The following is a 21,487-nucleotide window of genomic DNA, read 5'->3' on the forward strand; positions in this document are numbered from 1 at the left end:
CAACATGGTGAGTCCCCGTCTCTACTAAAAATCAAAAATTAGCCAGGCGTGGTGATGCACGCCTATAATCTCAGCTACTCAGGAGGCTGAGGCAGAAGAATCACTTGAACCTGGGAGGCAGAGGTTGCAGTGAGCCAAGATTGCACCACTGCACTCCAGCCTGGGTGACAGAGGGAGACTCCGTCTCAAAAAAAAAAAAAAAAAAAGACTTTTCAATAACTTCCCATGGCACTTCGATTTCAAATCAAACATTTTACAAGGGTTTCTAAGTCAACAAAATATATGTTGATGCTTGCAGCTACGCACTAAATTGTATCCCCTACTCCAAAATTCCTGTGTTGAAACCTTTAACCCCAATGTGCCTATATTTGGAGAGGAGTCTCTGAGGTGATTAACATTAGATGAAGTCACGAGGAGGGCCTTATGATGGCATCAGAGAACTTGTTTCTTCTCCGAGTACACCCAGAGGTCATTCTGAGCACACAGTGAGATGGCAGCCACCTACAAGCCTAGAAAGGAACCTCAGAATGAACCTACTTTGCAGGCACCTTGATCTCGGACTTTCAGTCTCCACAAATGGGAGAAAATAAGTCTGTGTTTAAGCTGCCTAAGCTGTGCTTAAGCTGCCTAAACTGTGTTTAAGCTGTTGTGTTATGGCATCCTAAAACTGATTAATGCACCTGCCTCTGTCTTCAATTTCACTATCTGTGACTCTTGTTCCAGCCATGTTGATTTTTTGGGAGCTCCGGAACCTGCCCCAGGACGTGCTGAACACTACTCTCTCGGCACACTGCACTCCACTGTCCCTTCCTCCGTCACTCCAACCCTGCCACTCTAGGGGCTGGCTCCTGCTCAATCCAGTTCTCAGCTTACATGTCACTTCCAGAAGTGGCTACCTGCCAGGGTTTCTGGTGTTCACCTACTTACTCTAAATTTCTCTTCTCTTGATTTCTTACACATATTTATGGTGCATCACATAGCATCTTTTTGTTGCACATGCTTTGTTAATTAAGGCCCTTGGGTGGCCAAAATTTAAAGTAAGTTAGCTAATTTATTAAATATCTCTGTCAAATTTGTACTTGTTTGAGGCAACTTTAATTAAAGCAAGCTACAAAAAATGTAGAGATGCCCTTTTCAGTATTTTCTTTTACTATCCAGAGCTCTCAGTGATGTCATTCTTTCATTCAAAAGTCAAGTAAAAGCTTAATACATACAGTAAGCTGAAAAGTGGTAGTGAAATCAGCTGAGATTTGCTTTTCCAAACATGTTTCCAAAAGTTTATTTTAAAACACACACATAGTGTCGGATACAAATGCCTTTTAACCATTGTGGTGGGGAAGAGTAGACTGACTGCTTCCAATGATCATCTCTTCCCTCTGCGTCCACTGTTCTCGGAGTCTCAGGGAGTACGAGAGGATGCTTCTCTTCCTTTACTTCCCTGTTTGTTGCAATGAGTCCTTCGATGACAGTAATTATGTGACCGAATTTTCCATAACTACTTGCCGATTATTAAAGTTTTGCAGCGGCTGGTTTTCCTATTGGTGTCTTACAACCTAAGATGAAAAAAGAGGAGCAGCTCATGAAATGATGCTGATTTTGCCCTTCCTCACACAGCTGTTCCTTGGGAGACTGTCCAGGGGAGGCGCTGGACACTTGTGCAGAGCTTCACAGGCTGGCCAGTACACATGGGGAAGCCAGCCCCCTCCACAAGGGAAGCGTTAGACGCTCCAAGAGGGGACGGTATGGCCAGAGCCACAGGGCCAGAGCCAGGAGTTGAACCCCGTCATGTTTTCTGAACTCCAGTCCAGTATGTTCATGCTCACATCACATTTGCTTTCCGTGATTAAGTAATTGATTCCATCCCCTCACGGGGTAAGGTGTTTGTAGTTGTTGTAGGTATATACACCTCTTCAGACATGATATAAATAGGAGACTGGGATTTCAGCCTACATATTTTTTCTACAAGGTCTAGTACTTCCGCCTTCCCGATATGCGTCAACTAGCCCACTGCCCTTCTACCCTTTTCTTCAACCATTCTCCTTTTCCGTATGCCCCATTCTGATCTTCCGCAAATCCCAACAGACATCTATTAAAGCTCTTCCATGCAGGTTTGACGATGTACTGAATTAAGATTAGGTACAAAAACAGTACTTGTAAGATGATCCACTCAACGACATCATGCTATTCAATAGGCAGATTATTTTTTCCAAATGTTAACACCCTCCTTTCTGAAATGGCCCCATCATTGCTAGGAAAAGCGTTCTTGACCCCCTCTGACCGTATCTCTGTTTACGTCAACACTCAAGGACTCTTATGTCAAGGAAGACAACACTCAAGGACTCTCTTTGGGCTGGACTATTTCTTTGTCGCTGTTAGGCTCGGATTATTCTGCCAAGGATGTGCTATCAGCCCCTAATTCTGAGTTCAGAAAGTCTACGTGATAGAGACACTGACTCTAATCCCTCACTTGGGAAAGAAGCAATGCCAGACAGACAGTGAGAGCATCAAACAAAGAGTGGAGATGAGGTATTCTCTCTGAGGCAAGGATGTGAAGGGTCTGGGCCTCTGGCCGAGGTCAGTCATGTTAGGGACTGACTCTACTGTGTAAGACTGCTTCTTTTATGCCTGTTGTGTTTTGTTAATTTTCTTTGTGCTTTCTCTTTAGCTTCCTTAAGAAAATTCTAGACTACATAAGTAATTCCCTGTTTATGTTAGAACTCTACTACTTACTGATCATTTCGATAAAGTATTTGGTGCCACAGTATACTTTCTTACTTTAATTCATCAACAAAATGTGAAAACTTGTATTTTATTAAACTGCACTTACCAAGCATTTCTTCTAATTTGGTTGTGGCAGGTTCATTCACATTAAATATACAGTTATTATTTCTAGGAGAAAATAACAAGCTTTATTATTACATAAACTCTGGGGAAAAGAAAACTTGTATATTTTGTTCCTGACGGTAGCTATTGTAAAACTACTTTTCAAGTGACTTCCTCAAGGCCGGTCCTAAGTAGTCCAAAGGCCTCAGGCTCCTGTCCCACCTCCTGGCTTCTTGCTTCATTCTTCTGACCACATAAGAGACATGACTGCCAGAGTTTACATATTAAGCTTTATCACTGTTAAATTCAACCACTTAGAAGAACATATACCTATATGTTTATACATACATATACATGTATCTATATATGTATTTATGTGTGTCTATGTGTATATACGCTCATATGCCCACTACACTCCCAAAAATCTTTCTTGTAATTATAAATTTCAACATTAAGTAAAAGCAAAAATACTGGCCTAAAGTTCTTTCTTTCTTTCTTTGCTTCAGTTGCATTTCTATTCATAACCACATACAATTTTCCGGGTAACCTGTACTGAATTAACTAATTAGAGGAAGGACAAGGAAAGTGTAATATAACGTTTCCTGGATCAGCTATTTCTACGTCTCTGGATTTTTAGCTCAAATATGATTGGTTTCCTTGTTGTTTGAGCACTCATGGGATCTTGTACAGTACTTACATCTTCTTCTTCTCCACTACTCCGAGCCTCACACAAGCTGCTAAGGCATTTTTCTGCACATCAGAAGATAATACATCATAACACTGAGAGGTACCTAAAATCAGGGATGAGGAACAGTTAGTTGACCAGTTTTTATTCTCAACTAAAAGAAATCAGCACCCACAGAGCAGTGACCGACCTTGATCGAGAAGCTGACTTGTGAATTTTCTGACTGCGGCCAAGTACTGTTCCTCACTGAAGTCGTCCTCTTCTTCACTCAAAAGGTACTTGCAAATTATCTGATTTTTTAAGAGGAAGGATGAGGGGAACAGAACGAGAAAAAGGATAGCCAAATTCAACAGAATAGTAAATAACTTCACACTGCCCCTCTTAAGAGAAGGACATATCACAGCAGAGCAGCATAAAGACCCTCTAAGGAATGAGCACAGAAAAATCAAAGAATTTTTAGGACATCTCCTTTGAGTTTACATTACATTTTACAATTAGAAAAAGGTTTAAAATAATAATGACATTTATTAAAGTATAATTTCTCACTTCAAGGGGTACAAGTTAATTACCATCAGCTTCACATCTCTTATGCTACTTGGGAAGAGAGGGGTCCTATTTTAATAACTTTGCTTTTTTTCTCTAAATACACCTAACAAAGTACCATGCCCTAAAATACTCGATGATTTCTACTGTAGAAAGGTGATTAAGGGTAGAACTAGCATTTATCAAATGCTCAGTAAGTGCCAGACTTTGTGCAAGGAGGCTGAATGAGTTATTTCACAGACCACAAGCACCAGGAAGTGGGTCCAGGCACCCAGAGCCAGTGCATGTATTATATAAACAGAGCCGAGTCACAGCATCCTCTTCTCTCAAACATGTGGAAGTCCTTCCTACAGTTTATGTTTCAGACTCTTTCTTGCCTGCTGAGTCCCGGCATAATTCCTGCTGGGCAACATACCATCCCCTCTAACTACTTCCAAGAGCTCTGACAAACGCTTTCAGAACTTGCACTTGAACTTTTTATTTCCAACATAAACATCTGGTAATCTGTAACTGACTTTATATATCACTCAAGTCTTGCCTTTACTGAGTGCCTAGTATATATCAAATCTCGAGGTTACATATTGACTGACATGAAGACCTCATTAAGACATGAGACACAGCATGATAGATGATGCTTGGGTGTAACTGTGGTCCTGTGAATGCTGTGCTCACGGCATCACTAAGCTGTTGTCCTCTTGGGTCTGTAATGACCTAAGCTTCCTCCTGAATGCAGGGAGCAAGGTCTCACTGGTGAGGTGAAATCACTGATCGTATTAATCACTCTCTCTCCTTCTTCCATTTGCCTGGGGAAGATACCTGCCCTTCAGACTGGAAATAAGCACAGGGTGAGAATGTCTTATTATATTTGATACGGGGGGCACGAAGGAGAACTTGCCAAATTTACATACCTGATAGCTTTCCACAAAAGGTTTAAAGAGTCCTATTAAAAATTCTAACACAGTATTTCCTTTCTCTGTAACTAGGATGTCTTTCGTAGTCACTTGTATGGCTTCACTTTTACAAAGCAGGTAACAGCCTTCTTCAAAGTCCTAGAGGTGAAGAGGAAGCCATAGTGCTCATCGAGGGTAATGGGCATAGTGCCCAGCTCAATACATGTACCCCTCATCTAGGTTAATGGGTACGCCTCCTGTCTCAATATATGCAGCCACATGCTCTTAGACAACAGAATACCAGCTATTTCCCCAACTTCCAGAACAATTCTGTCGTGAGATAGTAGCCAGAGAAGCACTGTTCTACATTCAAAATGTTTTCAAACACACATTTCTGAGCCTTACAAATCACAACCTGGGTGACGGATTTTCTTTCACTTTGCAGAACCACTACTTAATTTAAATAGGAAATACATACAGCAAGTCCTAAAAATACTTAGAATTATGCTATGGTTAAAAATTTCCTGCACTCCTGTTTCACTCCCTACAGACTCAAACCTCTTATCCTTAAAGCACACAAAAACCTAACATGCCTCTCATCTACTCCGTCACTTAACACTTCAACCAAGCAGCAGTCCAGTTCTGCGAGCCTGATGACTCCTCAGCTGTCTAGACCAGGCAGGACCACCACTCGCTACTTTCAAAGTAAAAGGCACTTGCCTGGGTGACTCATTCTAACAACTTGCTAACAGGAAAATGAGTGCAGATTTTGTTTTGTTTTGTTTTTGAGACAAAGTCTCGCTCTGTCGCCAGGCTGGAGTGCAGTGGCACAATCTCGGCTCATAGCAACCTCTACCTCCCAGGTTCAAGTGATTCTCCTGCCTCAGCCTCCTGAGTAGCTGGGATTACAGGCACCTGCCACCATGCCCAGCTAATTTTTGTATTTTTAGGTAGAGATGGGGTTTCACCATGTTGGCCAGGATGGTCTCGATCTCTTGACCTCGTGATCCACCTGCCTTGGCCTCCCAAAGTGCTGGGATTCCAGGCGTGAGCCACCGCGCCCGGCTGTGTGCTGATTTTTAAACGTTTACTAAAATAAAGTTAGTTTAGTTGCAATGGCCACACTGATAGTTCAAAGAATGACTCTCCTCTCATGAGATAATCCCTAAGTTATTAACTAAACTTGACCAAGAATCAAACTAGAGTCTGCTGAACTGTGAGTGCCCCAGTTTCTCTTGAAGTCTGCCCCACTTTGCCTTGAAGAAAGGGATGGCACACTGCCTGAGACATATCTGTGAATTCACCCCTAACATTTCTAGAACTCACATTGCAAACACACTTGCTCTTTGTTGTAAGCACTTTACCTTTAGTGTGTTTCCTGGAAGGAAGATGAACTCATCTGCAAAAACATCACGTAGGAAGCGAAAGCAACTGTAGACATCCTCTGGAAATAAATTTATTATGTAAAATTACAACATTGCCCTTTCAACTTTAAGGGAGTACCAGGAAGTCCTTACTATCACAAAATGTATTTCAAAGGTATATTTTATTCATGTAACAGGGACAAGAATTAAGTCCCCAGAGGGAAGCTAAATTAAACCCAAATCTTATCTACAGAGCGAACTATGGTCTAGCATAGTTTGTTCTTTTTGTTTTTTGTTTTTTGAGATGGAGTCTCACTCTGTCACCCAGGCTGGAGTGCAATCGTGTGATCTGGGCTCACTGCAACCTCTGTCTCCTGGGGTCAAGCGAATTCTCCAGCCTCAGCCTCCCAAGTAGCTGGGATTACAGGTGTCTGCCGCCACGCCCAGCTAATTTTTGTATTTTAATAGGGACAGGGTTTCACCATGTTGGTCAGGCTGGACTTGAAGTCCTGATATTGTGATCTTCCTACCTTGGCCTACCAAAGTGCTGGGATTACAGGCACAAGCCATTGCGCCAGGCCCTGGCATAGTTTTTAAATGATTGAATATAACCTACAACCAGTAGAAACTCAATAAGACATCACAGTCCTTAGAGGCCAGGACACTTCATTTTTCCCTACCCCATGGCTCCCTAGTAGGGAAGGAAAGGCACTGATTTCTTAATTTCCCTCTATATTCGTATTTCCTGGTATCTTTACTGTATCTGTAGCACTTTTCCTTAGAATCACTGTGGAGCTTTGAAAAGCCAAAACCAAACACCAATGGCTGGCCCATACTCCAGGTCAACTGAAGAAACTTTGGGGTGGGGTCCACTCCCCTCGTAATTCTAACATGGGGCCTTGACAGAACCCCCTGGCCTTGACTATGGGCTCCTGTGAACATGACCTGTGCTGTACTCATTTTTACACTCCTAATGCAATTAGAATGAGACCACGCATCTCATGAGTACTCATCTACTGCTGACTGCTCACCTGCCCACCTGCCTTTGCTGGATCAGGGAGCTGGCACAGCAGAAACAGTGCTGCAGACCAGGAAGTAGAGAACTGTACTCAAATGCCAGATCCTTCAGTAATTATGAAACTTTCTAGGCCTCATTTTCCATATTTATAAAAGGAAAGGTTTAGATTATTTCCAGGTCCTCCCAAATCCAAAATTCTTTTTTTTTTTTTTTTTTTTGAGACGGAGTTCCGCTCTGTCGCCCAGGCTGGAGTGCGGTGGTGCGATCTCCACTCACTGCAAGCTCCGCCTCCCGGATTCACGCCATTCTCCTGCCTCAGCCTCCCGTGTAGCTGGGACTACAGGCACCCGCCACCGCGCCCGGCTAATTTTTGTATTTTTAGTAGAGACAGGGTTTCACCGTGTTAGTCAGGATGGTCTCGATCTCCTGACCTCGTGATCTGCCCGTCTCGGCCTCCCAAAGTGCTGGGATTACAGGCGTGAGCCACCGCGCCCGGCCCCAAATCCAAAATTCTAAGCAGATGAACAAGTATTTGGGGAACAAAGCTAACTTTTTCTCAGTGATACGTCTGCTCTTCACTGGGGTGAGGCTGAACATTACAAGGTTTCAAATGTTGCTCCCTAAATGGAATGGAATGGTCAGACCTCTTCTAAAACTCAAGATTGCATTCCTGAAAATTACCTTTCCTGAACCCTGGTGTCATCTGCAATGCTATTGCTACTAAGGATGGACGGACAAAAATGTTGAGCAGCTGGTTCCTATAAGCTGAGCACATGAGGAGAGTGATGTGCTGGAAAATAAGTCCATCGACCACTTCTGAGTCTCCGGAGTCCACTTTCAGAATCACCTGGTCTCTGACAAGGCTGGCGATGTTGGAATGCAGAAGAATGCTGGCCTGGACAACTTCTTCAGCAGGTTTATTATCTACACACAAAGACAATTCATTCAAACAAGATGGGTCACTGCAGGGAGTCTTGGGCCTAGTGGGCATTAACATTATTAACAGTAACGTGACAGATGCTCATTTTCAAGTGACAGCTTTTAGTGTCTACCAATTATGGTAATGATACCAAATGTGAAGAAAATTTTAAAAGTACTATTTCATAAATAAATTCTTTCTCTCTAAGGATATGTAACATACTTTCTTACCCCAAATTTGTCAGCCATTCTCAAGGCACATCAGTTTCTACTCTGAAAATGAACACCACTTTTGTGTACTTCAGGAACCAAGGGAATCTAAAGTTTTGTAACAGCAAGTTACGTAACTGGAAAGTCACATGCATGGGAATGTAAGAAGACTAAGACAAAAAGGCCCATGATTAGTGTACGAATACATTACAACATACAACACACACACACACACACACACACCCCTTGCTTAGACCCATATCAAGATGGTAAAAATATCAGTTTGCAGTTTTCCCCAAATCAAAGATAACTAATGAGGCAGATTCATGGCAGGTCTTGGTAGCTTATCACCTGACATACTGGCCTGCAGACAGCTGCCAGGCAGGTAAAATTACAGAAGCATAATGAAGAGATGGTGATATTTAACAAATATTCTCAGCACGGAAAATTATTCTACGGTTAACCTGAGCCAAAGAGCTGGCTGGCAGTGGCACACTGCTCAAGTTGGGTGGCAAGTTCTGCTACTGCTTCAAGGCAGGGACAACTGAGAGGTATGGCTTCCTCCTGGACTTGATCACATTCATTCTTGACCAACTTGCCTTGTCTCAGCTTGCTCAACTGAATAATATTTTATGTGAAATGATCACAAAAAGCTTGAGATATGCACATGCTTAGGAATGTGGGGTAATCTGCATAAAAAAAGAAAAAAGCAACAGAACTGTAGTGATACTGAACAGACACTCTTAACTATGGATCAGTCATGGCATTTATCCCGTCTTGAAAAAGCAAAACACTTTAGAAAACAAGTGCCTATGTTTTCCTATGTTCCTGGGTCAAACAGTGATGGGTTTGAGCCCTTTTAGCTATTTCTCATGACACCCAACACTTGCTACCTTGTATCATAATCAACACGTCCTTTGCCTCCTACCAGACCATCATAGCACTGAGAACAGATGTCTGATTTGTCTCTCTCTTTGTGACTGGCATTTTTGTCAGTAAATCCTCCTCATCTCTTGGCTGTGGCCTGTGTGCTTCTACTGCTGTGGCTCAGGCGTCCTGCAGAAATCTCACTGGGACAGAGCAGCCTCCTAACTTGTTTCTCTGCCTCTAGTCTTCTGGTGGTGGATGGTGAGGAGGGGGCGGGGAGGTCCATCTTTATTTTCCATCTACCTCTCATCCCCCATCTGGGCCAACATTTTAACATCACTGATGAATCCCTGGGGCCCAAGCCTACCATCTTGCATTCCTCATCCCTGCCTTGGCGAGGCTCCTCTCCTGGTCTTCCTGAAGGGTTCAAAAGTCACTTCTGTGAAATCTTCCTGAGTATGGTCCCTTTCCTCTGCACAACTCTCAGGAACCCTCTGCAGCACGCATATCGCTCCTTGTCTCTGTTCACTGAACCCTCACGACTTGTTTACACATGACCCACCCACCCTGCCCTCTGCAACCCCGGGGAACCTCCAGGATGGGGATGGCATCTTGTTCATTTTCATATCCCTGGTAGTACCCAGCATAGATGAGGTATTCAGTATTGGGTTGATCAAAGAATACTAGGTACTTTACTTCAAATAATTATCTGGTCTTAAAAAAAACACATTTCCAACTGTAGTCTGTATTTTTTGTGTGTGTGTGTGTGTGAGACGAAGTCTTGCTCTATCGCCCAGGCTGGAGTGCAGTGGCGCGATCTTGGCTCACTGCAATCTCTGCCTCCCAGGTTCAAGCAGTTTTCCTGCCTCAGCCTCCCGAGTAGCTGGGATTACAGGCGTGCACCACCACGCCCAGCTAATTTTTGTATTTTTAGTAGAGATGGAGCTTCACCATGTTGGTCAGGCTGGTCTAGAACTCCTGACCTTGTGATCCGCCTGCCTAAACCTCCCAAAGTGCTGGGATTACAGGCATGAGCCACCATGCCCAGCCTTTTTTTTTTTTTTTCAGAGATGGGGTCTCACTGTGTTAACGAGGCTGGTTGCAAACTCCTGGGCTCAAGTGATCCTCCTATCTCAGCCTCCCAAGTAGCTGCGATTATAGGTGTGTGCCGCCATGTCTGGCTAAGATTCATGACTTTATTTTCCACTGTGCTAGGTGCCAAGGAAATGGTATTCTAGTCCTCAAGATATTTAGAGTCTTGTAGTGGGAAATGACATGTAAACAATTATTCTCAAATCATCAATGTGCTGTGTTCACTGTGTCCTATAGTGATAGAAACCGATCTGGTGTCCTTTCTCTTTTTTGAGACAGAGTCTCACTCTGTCACCCAGGTTGGAGTGCAGTGGCACGATCTCGGCTCACTGCAAGCTCTGCCTCCTGGGTTCACACCACTGTCCTGCCTCAGCCTCCCAAGTAGCTGGGACTACAGGCGCCTGCCAGCACGCCCGGCTAATTTTTTCTATTTTTTAGTACAGCCGGGGTTTCACCGTGTTAGCCAGGATGGTCTCAATCTCCTGACCTCGTGATCCACCCGCCTCAGCCTCCCAAAGTGTTGGGGTTACAGGTGTGAACCACTGCACCTGGCCTGTCCTTTATTTTTCTGAGCAATCCTTTGCTCAAGTCCTCTATAGATTTTTCAGGTCCAGGTTATAACTCTTCCAAATTAAGCAAGCATTCTCAACACATATGTCCTACCTACATACCGGGCCAAATGAGAAACCCTCCAAATGCCTGGGTTAAGCCTTTTAGCCATAAAGTCTTTTCCACCAGAGCATCAAAGTCCATGGATGGCCGGTTCTGAAGCAGAACAGCAACTATTAGGGTCCAGGGGCTCAAAACCATATTTTCAACTTGCAGAAGCTCCATTTTGTAGGCAACTTCAGTGACAAAGGCATGCATGTCCTCGGACTGCTTCTGAGGAATGTATCTAAAAGGAAGAGCACAGAGCAAGCAATTACAGTTCTGCTACTTAGACAAATGCGGATGGAAAAAGACTGACCTTTTAGAAGGCTTCTCATACTTTTTGCCAACTGAATTCTCTCAGGTCAGGTGCAAACAGTATTCCTTTGCTTTACTATGGTGTAATCTGACCATACATTTCTGGAATAGGCTCTTGAGAGGTGGTAAAAATACTGAAGGGGTCCAGGGTCCTATTAGTCCTGGTTCCAGGGAAACAACTTTTGTTGCTTCCTAAATAGGATACATCATTTCTCTGAGAATGGATGCCTGCCCCAGTAGACTGAATTACTGTCTTTTCAGAATCCGTAGTGCACTGAATGTATCTCCGTTGTGGAACACACTTATCAGATTATATAATAACTATTTTATACTGAATGGGCGCCATTCAGTTTGTCTGACTTCATGCATGGATTACCACACTTTGAATAGTACGATAAGGCCTACACAGAGCTGGCTGGAGCAGAGACACACACATGACCTAAAAACTGCCACACAAGTGGCTTAATGAGTAAGCCAGTAAGGGTGCCCTGTACTAGGTAATAACTTGCCAACCCAATTTGAGATCTAAAGAGAGAAAGCCTGTGGCAGGAAAAAAACTAACATAAGCTTCTGTGATGACTAATGTAGCTGCTGGGAAACTGCTGAAGCTACAGGTAAGTTGCAAATGATGTTGCAAGCACATGAGGCCCGGAGGGGCAGATGGTTTGTCTCCCTTACTTGTCCAGGTATATTTCTCTTAATTAAGAAAACTCATAGTGTATCTGTGTTGTGTATCCTGAAAGAACCTAATATATTTTCTTGCCCATAAAACTATAACCTTCTTGAGACTAAGTACTCACTCCCATTCATTACCATTATGCAGTCCTTTCTAGGGTCAAAAATAATAGTGCATACTTTGGCTAGACTACCAATAGTGCTCAACAATTCCTGCACATATCCTTGTTAATAATGGCATTATTTCTTCCCACTTTAGTTCCCCTGAGAAACATGGTCATGGTCTGTTTTTGCATATTTGACATACATGTTTTACAGCTCATCACTTTTTTGGGACAAATACATAATTCTTCGTTAATTGAAGGTTTCCACTGATGAAAACGGAATGATAACAGCATTTCTGATCATGTTCTCTGTGATCTTAAATAAACCAAGAGAAGTGGTCAACTCCAGAATCGCAACTCACACCTTTGGATTTTAATCCTCATTTCTAAGACAGTTATTAAAACACAGGTCACACCTTGGAACCAAGTTATATGAGCTCCGACTCATTCTCCCAGCTGCCAAAGATCGAAGTGACACAGGATCTCCAAAGTACACATGGATGCTTCCAAAATTTTCAGAGAGAATCCTTCTGGCTTTCAACAACCCCTAATACCATAATAGGGGGAAAGAAAACGAAAAGCGGTACATGTAGAAGTTAGTCGATGTGACGTCGGTCAGCACATTCTCTCAATTAGGCTAAAATCAAGCTCACGTACAGCTGTCGATTCTTTTGGTTTAGGAACCCCTAGAAGTTCATACACATAAAGAGTTTCTTCCAAGATCTTATCATAACTGATACTAATTGGGACAAGGTAGGTATCAAAAACTTCTCTTTTAAAAAATGGCTCCATCACAATATTCAGAAGACCTGCAAAACACAGGGAGAAATGCTTCATCAACATATTGAAGAGCACAGCAAACATGGGCATATAAACAGAAAATACTAAAAGCATACATTATACACTAATCCTGTAAATATCAACAGTTACACATTTACACTTGAAAAGAATATCTTGTTAAATAAAGTGTCAAGTTGTATGTAGCAGCTGATGTCTTTGGGTTTGTATTTTTCCTTTTAATCTGTAGTGACCTACCAAATTTAGGAGTCAATGTCTTGGCAGAGCGGCTTCTTGTCCCTTCGAGGAAAAATTCAACAGGAGCATAACCATTCTTTAAAGAGAAAACAAACAAAACACAAAACCCATTGCCTACTCTCAAAACGATAAATGCTTCTTTTGATTCCTTTTCCCAAGCTCCCTCCCAAGCTTCCTGAACAAACACAGCTTACAGTGAAAATTAAACAAGAGAGTCATACAGATTAAACCAACTGCTGCGGTTATGAACAGTTCTTGAGGGAAAGCGAAATAGCTAAGTGTTCTATTCAGAAGTTAAGAGTTTAAATGAGCAAACATCAGTGAAGAAAATATGGCTTAAGAGTACTTGGGAATTATTTGCATTTACCCGTAACATAGTTTTTACGTATTCAGAGAACACAGCCCAGTAGAGTTTATTGCCACCAAAGGTACGCCGCATGAAAAAGGCACCCGACATTCGTAGCAGCTCACCAACCATTTTCATTCCCAGGAAGTCTAAAAAAGAGGGGACAATACTTATTTGCAGATCTTGATCTTGAAATCGTCTATAAAGATCTAAAACTTAAACATTCTTATTTTTCATTTCTGTTTTATTGTTTTATTTTATGAGACAGGGTCTTGCTATGCTGGCCAGGCTGGTCGCAAACTTCCTGGCCTCAAGTAGTCCTCCTGCCTCGGCCTCCCAAAGTACTGGGATTATAGGCATAAGCCACGGTGCCTGGCCTAAACTCAAACATTATTAAGAAAGATTTCATAAATGTAAGATACCCCTATGATATTATTATACTTTGACATTAAAAAGCATAAGAGATATCTAATAGAATTACAGAAAAGAGGGGATTCTGTGGGCAGGTGCTCACTGGGAGGTTACCTTTCGCTTCTCCATATACCACTCCATTTAAAAGTAGGTCAGCTAGAGACCACGAGCAACAGCAGAGCAACATCACAACGACACGATGTCAATTTCTTTAGTCAGTCATGCTGCTGAGCCTGACAACAGACCAATATGTGCCCTACATGCTCTGGACAGCCAGGCCAAACGAGCTCTCATCTTTCTCCTATCAGGTAAAAATATCAACCTACTTTTGTTGGAAGAGATTAAATAAGGCAAATCTTGTAAGAAAGGAAGATTGCTACCAGCAGTTTTAAAATAGTCTTTCTCTTCATTTCCCCTAATTTTCAAATAACTTCCTCACAAGTTTGTTCAGATGAAAATGCTTTTAAAGTGCTTAAGTTCTTGGCAGTTTTAACCTTACCATTCACTGCATTTATTAACAAAGGTGTATACTTGAATCCCGGCTTTCCTGGCTACCCTAAAAGGGAGTGGATAAACAACTTACATGCCTTGGCAATCCTACTTTTGGGAATCGATCTTACAGGAATAAAAGCACTAATATAAAAATATATTATGATATTGTTTATAACAGCAAAACTACTAAATTATGAAATATCCACATTGCTGAATATTATACAGCTATTAAAATTAATGTTAGACATGAAGTTGGACCCTTAACTTATACCACATACAAAAATTAACTCAAAAAAACCAAAGACCTTAATTTAAGACCTGAAACCATAAAACTCTTAGGAGAAAACCTAAGGGAAAAGCTTCATGACCTTGGATTTGGCAATGATTTCTTGGATCTGATACCAAAAGCACCAGGAACCAAAGAAACAAATAGATCAATTGGACCATATCAAAACTAAAAACTTCCATGCATCAAAGAACACAATCAACAGAGTGAAAAGGTAACCCATGAAATGGAAGACAATATTTGCAAATCATCTGTCTGATAAGGGGTAAATATCCAGGATGTAGAAACAATTCCTACAACTCAACTAAAAAACCCCCAAACAACCTAATTAAAAAATAGGCAAAGGACTTGAATAGACATTTCCCCAAAGATATACAAATGGCCAATAAGCACACGAAAAAGACGCTCAGCATCACTAATCATTAGGGAAATGAAAATCAAAACTACAATGAGATACCACTTCACACTCATTAAAATTATTATAAAATATATCAGAAAATAACAGGTGTTGGCAAGGATGTAGAAAAACTGGAACTCTTGTGCACTGTTGGTGGGAATGTAAAACGGTGCAGCTGCTACGGAAGACAGTATGGTGGTTCCTCAAAAAATGAAAAAACATTACCACAAGACCCAGCAATTCTATATATACCATTTTTGGTATATATGTAAAAAAATGGAGAGCAGGGTCTTGAGCAGATGCGTTTCCAACTTCAAAAAGGAAGGAAATTCTGACACATGCTGCAACACGGATGAACCTTGAGGGCATTCTGTTAAGTGAAATATGCCAGTCACGAAAGGACAAGTACTGTATGATTTCACTTCTATAAAATATCTAGAGTAGTTAAGTTCACAGAGACAGAAAGTAGAATGCTGACTGCCCAGAGTCAGGGGGAGGGTAGAATGGGAAGTGTGTTTAATGGGTACCATTTCAGTTTTGCAAGATGAAGATTCTGGAGATGGAAGGTGTTGATAGCTGCATAACAATGTAAATGTACTTAATGCCACTGAACTGTATTTTTGAAGATGACTTAGATGGTAAATTTGATATTATATGTATTTTATCACAATTAAAAATAAACTTAAAAAAGTTAGATCTATTTATTGCCTAGAGAGGTAGCCATTAATATATTATCAAATAAAAAAAGCAAAAGGCAGGTAATACCCGTAAGTAGTACAGTCTCATTTTTTAAGCCTACACTAAAGAACCCTGTGTACATGAACTGCAGATGTCTGTTCAGGCACAGTAAAGCACAGGACAAAGGACGTAACTAAGTTGTTCAGTGCTAGGACTGGAAGAAGGGAGGAGAGGCTATTTTCATCATCATCTTCAAATACCTCAGTACTGCTAGAATATGCCAGTGAACTTTTTAATTTTTACAGTTAAAAAAATAGAAAACCAATACGTACCCATTCCTGCTGCTATAACTGGCACAGGCAAATCATAGTTGTATAGAATAAATGACAACATCAGGAAGTCAATGTAACTTCGATGACTAGGTAGCAGAACAACAGGATGCTCCTGGATGGCTCTTTGTAGCTTGAAAGTAAATGTTACATTTTGAATAACTTCAGTTGTCATGTTATCAAATCACATCTCAAATCAGAAAACGAAAGAATAAGTCTATGTATAGAGGGAATACCCATCCTCTTTTTCTGCCTTCCTACAATACACATAAACGATTTGCTCTGATAAGGTAAAAGTACTGTTTCTAGTTAAACAATTTCACATAACGCAAGAATATTAAAAACGTAAATTTTTATGGGTCAGAATAATGGTAACAGTGACGATCGTTAACACATATTAGTTGGGCACTATATTAGCATCATTTTATGTACAGTTATCTTACGTGCTATGTCTAATACCACTAATTAACAAGGTTTAAGCCTTAGCTTACTTGTTTGTAAAATGGTCATGCATCCAATAAATGGTAAGCTGTGAATGGAACCCAAGTCAGTCTGACTTAAAAAGCTAACTGTTAACCACTGTATTGAATTGGTTGATTGTAGTACGAGAAAACAAAGCTTCTCTTGGAGAGATTAAAAAACAATCTACAAATTCATAGGACAAGGTGAGAAGAATGATATTTCTCTATGTGTTGGACTCACTGCCAGGGTGAATGGGTGTCATGTGGCTGGGAGGGATAATTTGAGTTTCCAAATATATTCCTCAGGCCATCAACCTCAAGATTCACTGGTATCCATGTGTTATCTGCTTTTTTGAAATCTAAACGTAACAGAGGCCAGGTAATCTGTGATCATCACTTAAGACATGGCTCACCAACACCCTTGGTCCCAAACACTGTAACAGTCTCTGACAGATTCAGGGTAGAAGTCGACAGTCTCGAAAACAGTCAGGAGGAAGAGGAAATATTTGACAGGAAAGTAAATGACTGAATTAAAACAAAATATTAAAAGGCATAGGAGGAAGGCAAGTGAAGTTAAGAGCTTTCCTAGGAGGAAAAAAACAAAAAACAAAAAACAAGTAAAAATAATCTCCATAAGGAAAGTTCTTTATGAAATTAGAAAAGTCATCATTTGGCAATTATTATTAACATAATAACTAATTCTGGTAAAAATCATCAGTGGGTGCAAAAATGAGTGGGGTAAAGTATGATGCAAAACAGGATATTTAGCCATTCTCAAAGTGTCTTTTCACTATGTAATTAATGAAGATATTCATTAATTATAAAGGGAAAAAATAATAACTTTACAGCAGAGAAACCTGGCAGTCATAACCATAACCAACTGATGGAAGTGAAACATCTCCAGTAATGAAACCAACAGGCACCATGCACTGCTGATACGACCCACTGAGAAGAATGCATCGCTTCCAGGGTATTCCTAGCAAAGGTACACAACCCGAGCCTAATACTGAGATAACATCACTCAAATACTCAAATTCAAACCATTTCACACTTCAAAATAATTAGCCTCTTCTTTAAAAAAAAAATTATCATGAAACACAAATACTAAGGAATTATTTTAGATTAAAAGAGTCTAATATGGAAGTGGATAAAGAAGAAAGCTGAACACTTTCTAGGATTTCTAGTGCAACACATGAGCTAGGATTGTCTTTGGCTAGACAGGACACGACCGGGACAACCGGTGAAATATGAGTCGGGACTGTATTACTAGTATTAGATCAATGTTAATTTCCTTATTTTGATACTTGTACCATAAGATAATGTCCTTAATTACAGGAAAAACACAGCAGAGTATTAGAAAAAGGATAAAGGAAATGCTGTAAGGGAATCTAGGTGAAGTATATACAGGAATTCTTTGCATTTCTTTTGTAACATTACTGAATATCTGACATTAAGTTAATCTATAAGTTTTAAGTTAGTCTGAAGCCTGTAGGTCTGCAGTTAAAGGGAAACCAAAAACAGAAAACCACCTTCAGAGATGCACATCCTCTTCTGCCTAGACTGGAGGCCTGATGATTAGGCCCTAGGCTTTTGATGGACCAAGTGAGCTGTCCTTGACTTGATTAAATTGTGAGGGGTTGAAAAAGACTGTTTTTTTTGTTTGTTTAATTTTAAGATGATACTTTTTTTTTAAACAATCAATACTCACTTTCTGAATACCTTCTTCATTTACACACACCTTCGAGAAAATTTGTTTAAATATTTTGCTCAGGGTGAAGGCAAAAAACCGAATGGCTCCAAGACGCAGTTTGTGACTCATTTCATCTAAAATCTCACTAACTTCCTCTCGGAGGACATCCACAGATTGAAGGGATTCCTTGGAAAGCTAAAAGGAAAGGAAAAGCAGGAATAATTTCTAACAACAACAACAAAAAGAGAGAAAGCTTTACTCAAACCAGTATGACTAGTTCCAAATGAATTAATCTTCTATAATTCAAATATAGGGTCTTCCTAATTTAAATTGACACAACTTCCCAACCTAGTCATAGTAGATAAATGAGCCTATTTAAAGAAGGTTAAAGGCCAGAAATCAACAGAAAAATGGCTTTCTAGGATAGCATTTTAGAGTGAAGAAAACACTTCACCTTTAAATTTGGTTTGTTAATAAGTTTACATCCAAACTCTCTAAAGTAAGTTGCTGCCCATCGTCTAGCGTCCTAGCAAATAGTGGCTTCTCTCAGTGTTTTACTGCAGCGCTCCACCAGCTGGCTCAAAGCTATGACAGGGTAATATACAGGATCACATCGAAATTACTGACTCAGACTACATCAGATCTATCAAGTCACGGGCACACAAAGCCCCAAACTATCAAAGGATAATTAGTGAAATAAAGGATCTCAAAATGGAACTTATTTTATTCACATTGTCCTCTAGATCTTTTGTAAAGAAACAAAATGTTTGCTGTGTGCTGGGACTGTCAAGGGCCTGACAGTCAGTTTCTATCCTTGAGGAAGCCCTGATTTGTCCATTTTCATTGTCCCCCAAACAAGCACTTTGAAATGAAGTCTGCAGAATAAGTAATCCTTATGCTTCCCAAAGGAGAGTGCATTGCTTTAGGATGAGCTCAGAAGCTCAGAGGATGGGTGTTGGCACCCCAATGACATGTAGTGAAGAAGTATCTTATCCTTTTTTTTCACTGAAGTTAAATTCACACACTATAAAATTAATCGTTTTTTTTTCTGAGACAGAGTTTCGTTCTTATTGCCCAGGCTGGAGTACAATGGTGTGATCTCGGCTCATCGCAACCTCCGCTTCCCAGGTTCAAGCGATTCTCCTGCCTTAGCCTCCCGAGTAGCTGGGATTACACGCATGTGCCACCATGCTTGGCTAATTTTGTATTTTTAGTAGAGACGGGGTTTCTCCATGTTGGTCAGGGTGGTCTTGAACTCCCGACCTCAGGTGATCCGCCCACCTCAACCTCCCAAAGTGCTGGGATTACAGGCACCACGCCCAGGCAAATAAATCATTTTAAAGTGAACAATTCAGTGGTATTTTGTACATTCACAAACGTTGAGCAACCACCATCTCTATCTTGCTGCATAGCCTATCTTTTAGGAGGCTCAGTTCAACAGGGCTAACAGTGAGGAACTGGGATAAACTCTTTCCTCTTACCTGTGTTCCTTGTTTTACTCAGAGGTTACCTGAAACAGTGATCGTACCAAAAAAAGAAAAAGACGTTTAAAAATATAGTCAGAAGAGAACTCAGACTGAATGGACTGAAGACTAAATGAACTGCTGAGGAACTAAGACACTGGCCACAGAATAATGAGAAAGTTTGAATGAGAAGTAGAGGGAGGATATGAATTAAAGCAAAAAATGTTCTCCCAAGATGCAAAAGTCCTGGACCTGTTTTTTTTGTTTTTACTAATTAGCATTCCACTTTAAAAAAATTGTGTTGGCTGGGCGCGGTGGCTCATGCCTGTATTCCCAGCACTTTGGGAGACCGAGGCAGGTGGATCACGAGGTCAGGAGATCGAGACCATCCTGGCAAAAACGGTGAAACCCCGTCTCTACTAAAAAATAGGAAAAAAAATTAGCCGGGCGTGGTGGCGGGCGCCTGTAGTCCCAGCTACTCAGGAGGCTCAAGCAGGAGAATGATGTGAACCTGGGAGGCGGAGCTTGCAGTGAGCTGAGACTGAGCCACTGCCTCCAGCCTGGGTGACAGAACGAGACTCTGTCTCTCCCCCCCCAAAAAAAAAAAAAAGGAAAAAAATGCATTAAAATACACATAACATAAAATATACCATTTTAACCATTTTTAAGTATACAGCTCGGTGGTGTTAAAGCCTCAGACCTGTTTATAGACCAAATAGAAGTCCCCTGAGAGAAAGGCTGAAGATAGAGGAAAAGTAGCAGGTGCATGCCAAAGGTCTCAGAAGAGGCTGGACCGGATGGCTTCCAGACCACAGGAGTGTGGCTAGCTGTGACCAGGAAAGCAGGTGCCTTGTCTCTGAGACTGGACTAAAAGGGACAGATGGAAGAAGGGATCCTGAGGCTGCAGAATGTGGATCTGTATAACTCACCCACTCTCCCAGGAGCAGCCAGACACCTGGTTATAGGAACAGAGAAGGTGAGCTGGCAGATTCCAGGCTGCTTTTTTTCCTGGTCAGTCTGGAAGGAAAGATTACAAAGGAGAATTAAGGACGTTGGTGAAACAGCTACTCAGATAATCCTAATAACGGCTGGATAGGCAGAGGGCAGAACCAAGGGAAAATGGAGGAATCAAGGGACTGGTAAGAGGGATGAAGGGGCAGACAGAAGAACTTATGAAAGAGATCAATGAGGAACATCTAACATGAGATGTCACAGAATAAAACCAGATGTCACAGAATTCAAGGTAAGATGATCCTGAAGAAGAGTGTCTAACAATAAAAGACACAGCAAAAGACAACGTGGAGATGAATGGGCCCCTTGGAGATCCATGGTAACCTTTACTAGATAAGCCTCAGCAATCTGCTACAATTGGGGCCTGAATGGAAAAGGAAGGCACCACATGTACCCACTCTTCTGAGAAGCAGGAAAAGTCGGGAAAGAGGGAAATAAGGCAGAATACATGGCCAAGGGAGGACTTTCCCCTAGATGGAAAATCCTCGTGCCAGCTTGAGCCAGTGGAAAGGGCTGATGGGTAGGAAAGACAAGACCCTTGCGAATTAGAATGAAATGAATAGATCAACAACACAGGTGAACAGGCTGGCTTGCTTGAAGGAAATGCTTTCTCCATAATTGGAGCAGAGCAGAGGACAACCTGACCTCTTACTCCGTGCAATCAGGCTTTTCATTTGCCCAGAAGATACACCTTCAGAGAAATCTAATATAAGACTCAACAGATGAGCCATAG

General features: G+C 41.3%; 1 protein-coding gene across 3 annotated transcripts in view; it reads right to left on the reverse strand.

The window, feature by feature from the left end:
• Positions 1-1,254: 1,254 nt before the first annotated feature.
• The window catches only part of GNPAT (glyceronephosphate O-acyltransferase), a 35,202-nt gene continuing 14,969 nt past the window's right edge, over positions 1,255-21,487 (reverse strand). For 2 of the 3 annotated variants that reach the window (XM_033199892.1, XM_033199893.1), the window contains exons 3-16: positions 18,299-18,475; positions 16,133-16,262; positions 13,558-13,685; positions 13,191-13,266; positions 12,813-12,964; positions 12,572-12,702; positions 11,082-11,305; positions 8,005-8,247; positions 6,306-6,385; positions 4,960-5,100; positions 3,699-3,798; positions 3,521-3,614; positions 2,828-2,889; positions 1,255-1,553 (exon numbers count right to left, since the gene is read on the reverse strand). In XM_033199892.1, coding sequence (XP_033055783.1) covers positions 1,510-1,553; positions 2,828-2,889; positions 3,521-3,614; positions 3,699-3,798; positions 4,960-5,100; positions 6,306-6,385; positions 8,005-8,247; positions 11,082-11,305; positions 12,572-12,702; positions 12,813-12,964; positions 13,191-13,266; positions 13,558-13,685; positions 16,133-16,262; positions 18,299-18,475 — 1,782 coding nt within the window. In that variant the 3' untranslated portion in view covers positions 1,255-1,509. Of the gene's footprint in view, positions 1,554-2,827; positions 2,890-3,520; positions 3,615-3,698; positions 3,799-4,959; positions 5,101-6,305; positions 6,386-8,004; positions 8,248-11,081; positions 11,306-12,571; positions 12,703-12,812; positions 12,965-13,190; positions 13,267-13,557; positions 13,686-16,132; positions 16,263-18,298; positions 18,476-20,672; positions 20,761-21,487 lie in introns of all 3 variants that reach the window. The other variant, XM_033199894.1, reaches the window with a different exon arrangement.

Source organism: Trachypithecus francoisi, unplaced genomic scaffold (genome assembly GCF_009764315.1).
Source record: "Trachypithecus francoisi isolate TF-2019V2 unplaced genomic scaffold, Tfra_2.0 Lachesis_group5, whole genome shotgun sequence".
Classification (NCBI taxonomy): Eukaryota; Metazoa; Chordata; class Mammalia; order Primates; family Cercopithecidae; genus Trachypithecus; species Trachypithecus francoisi.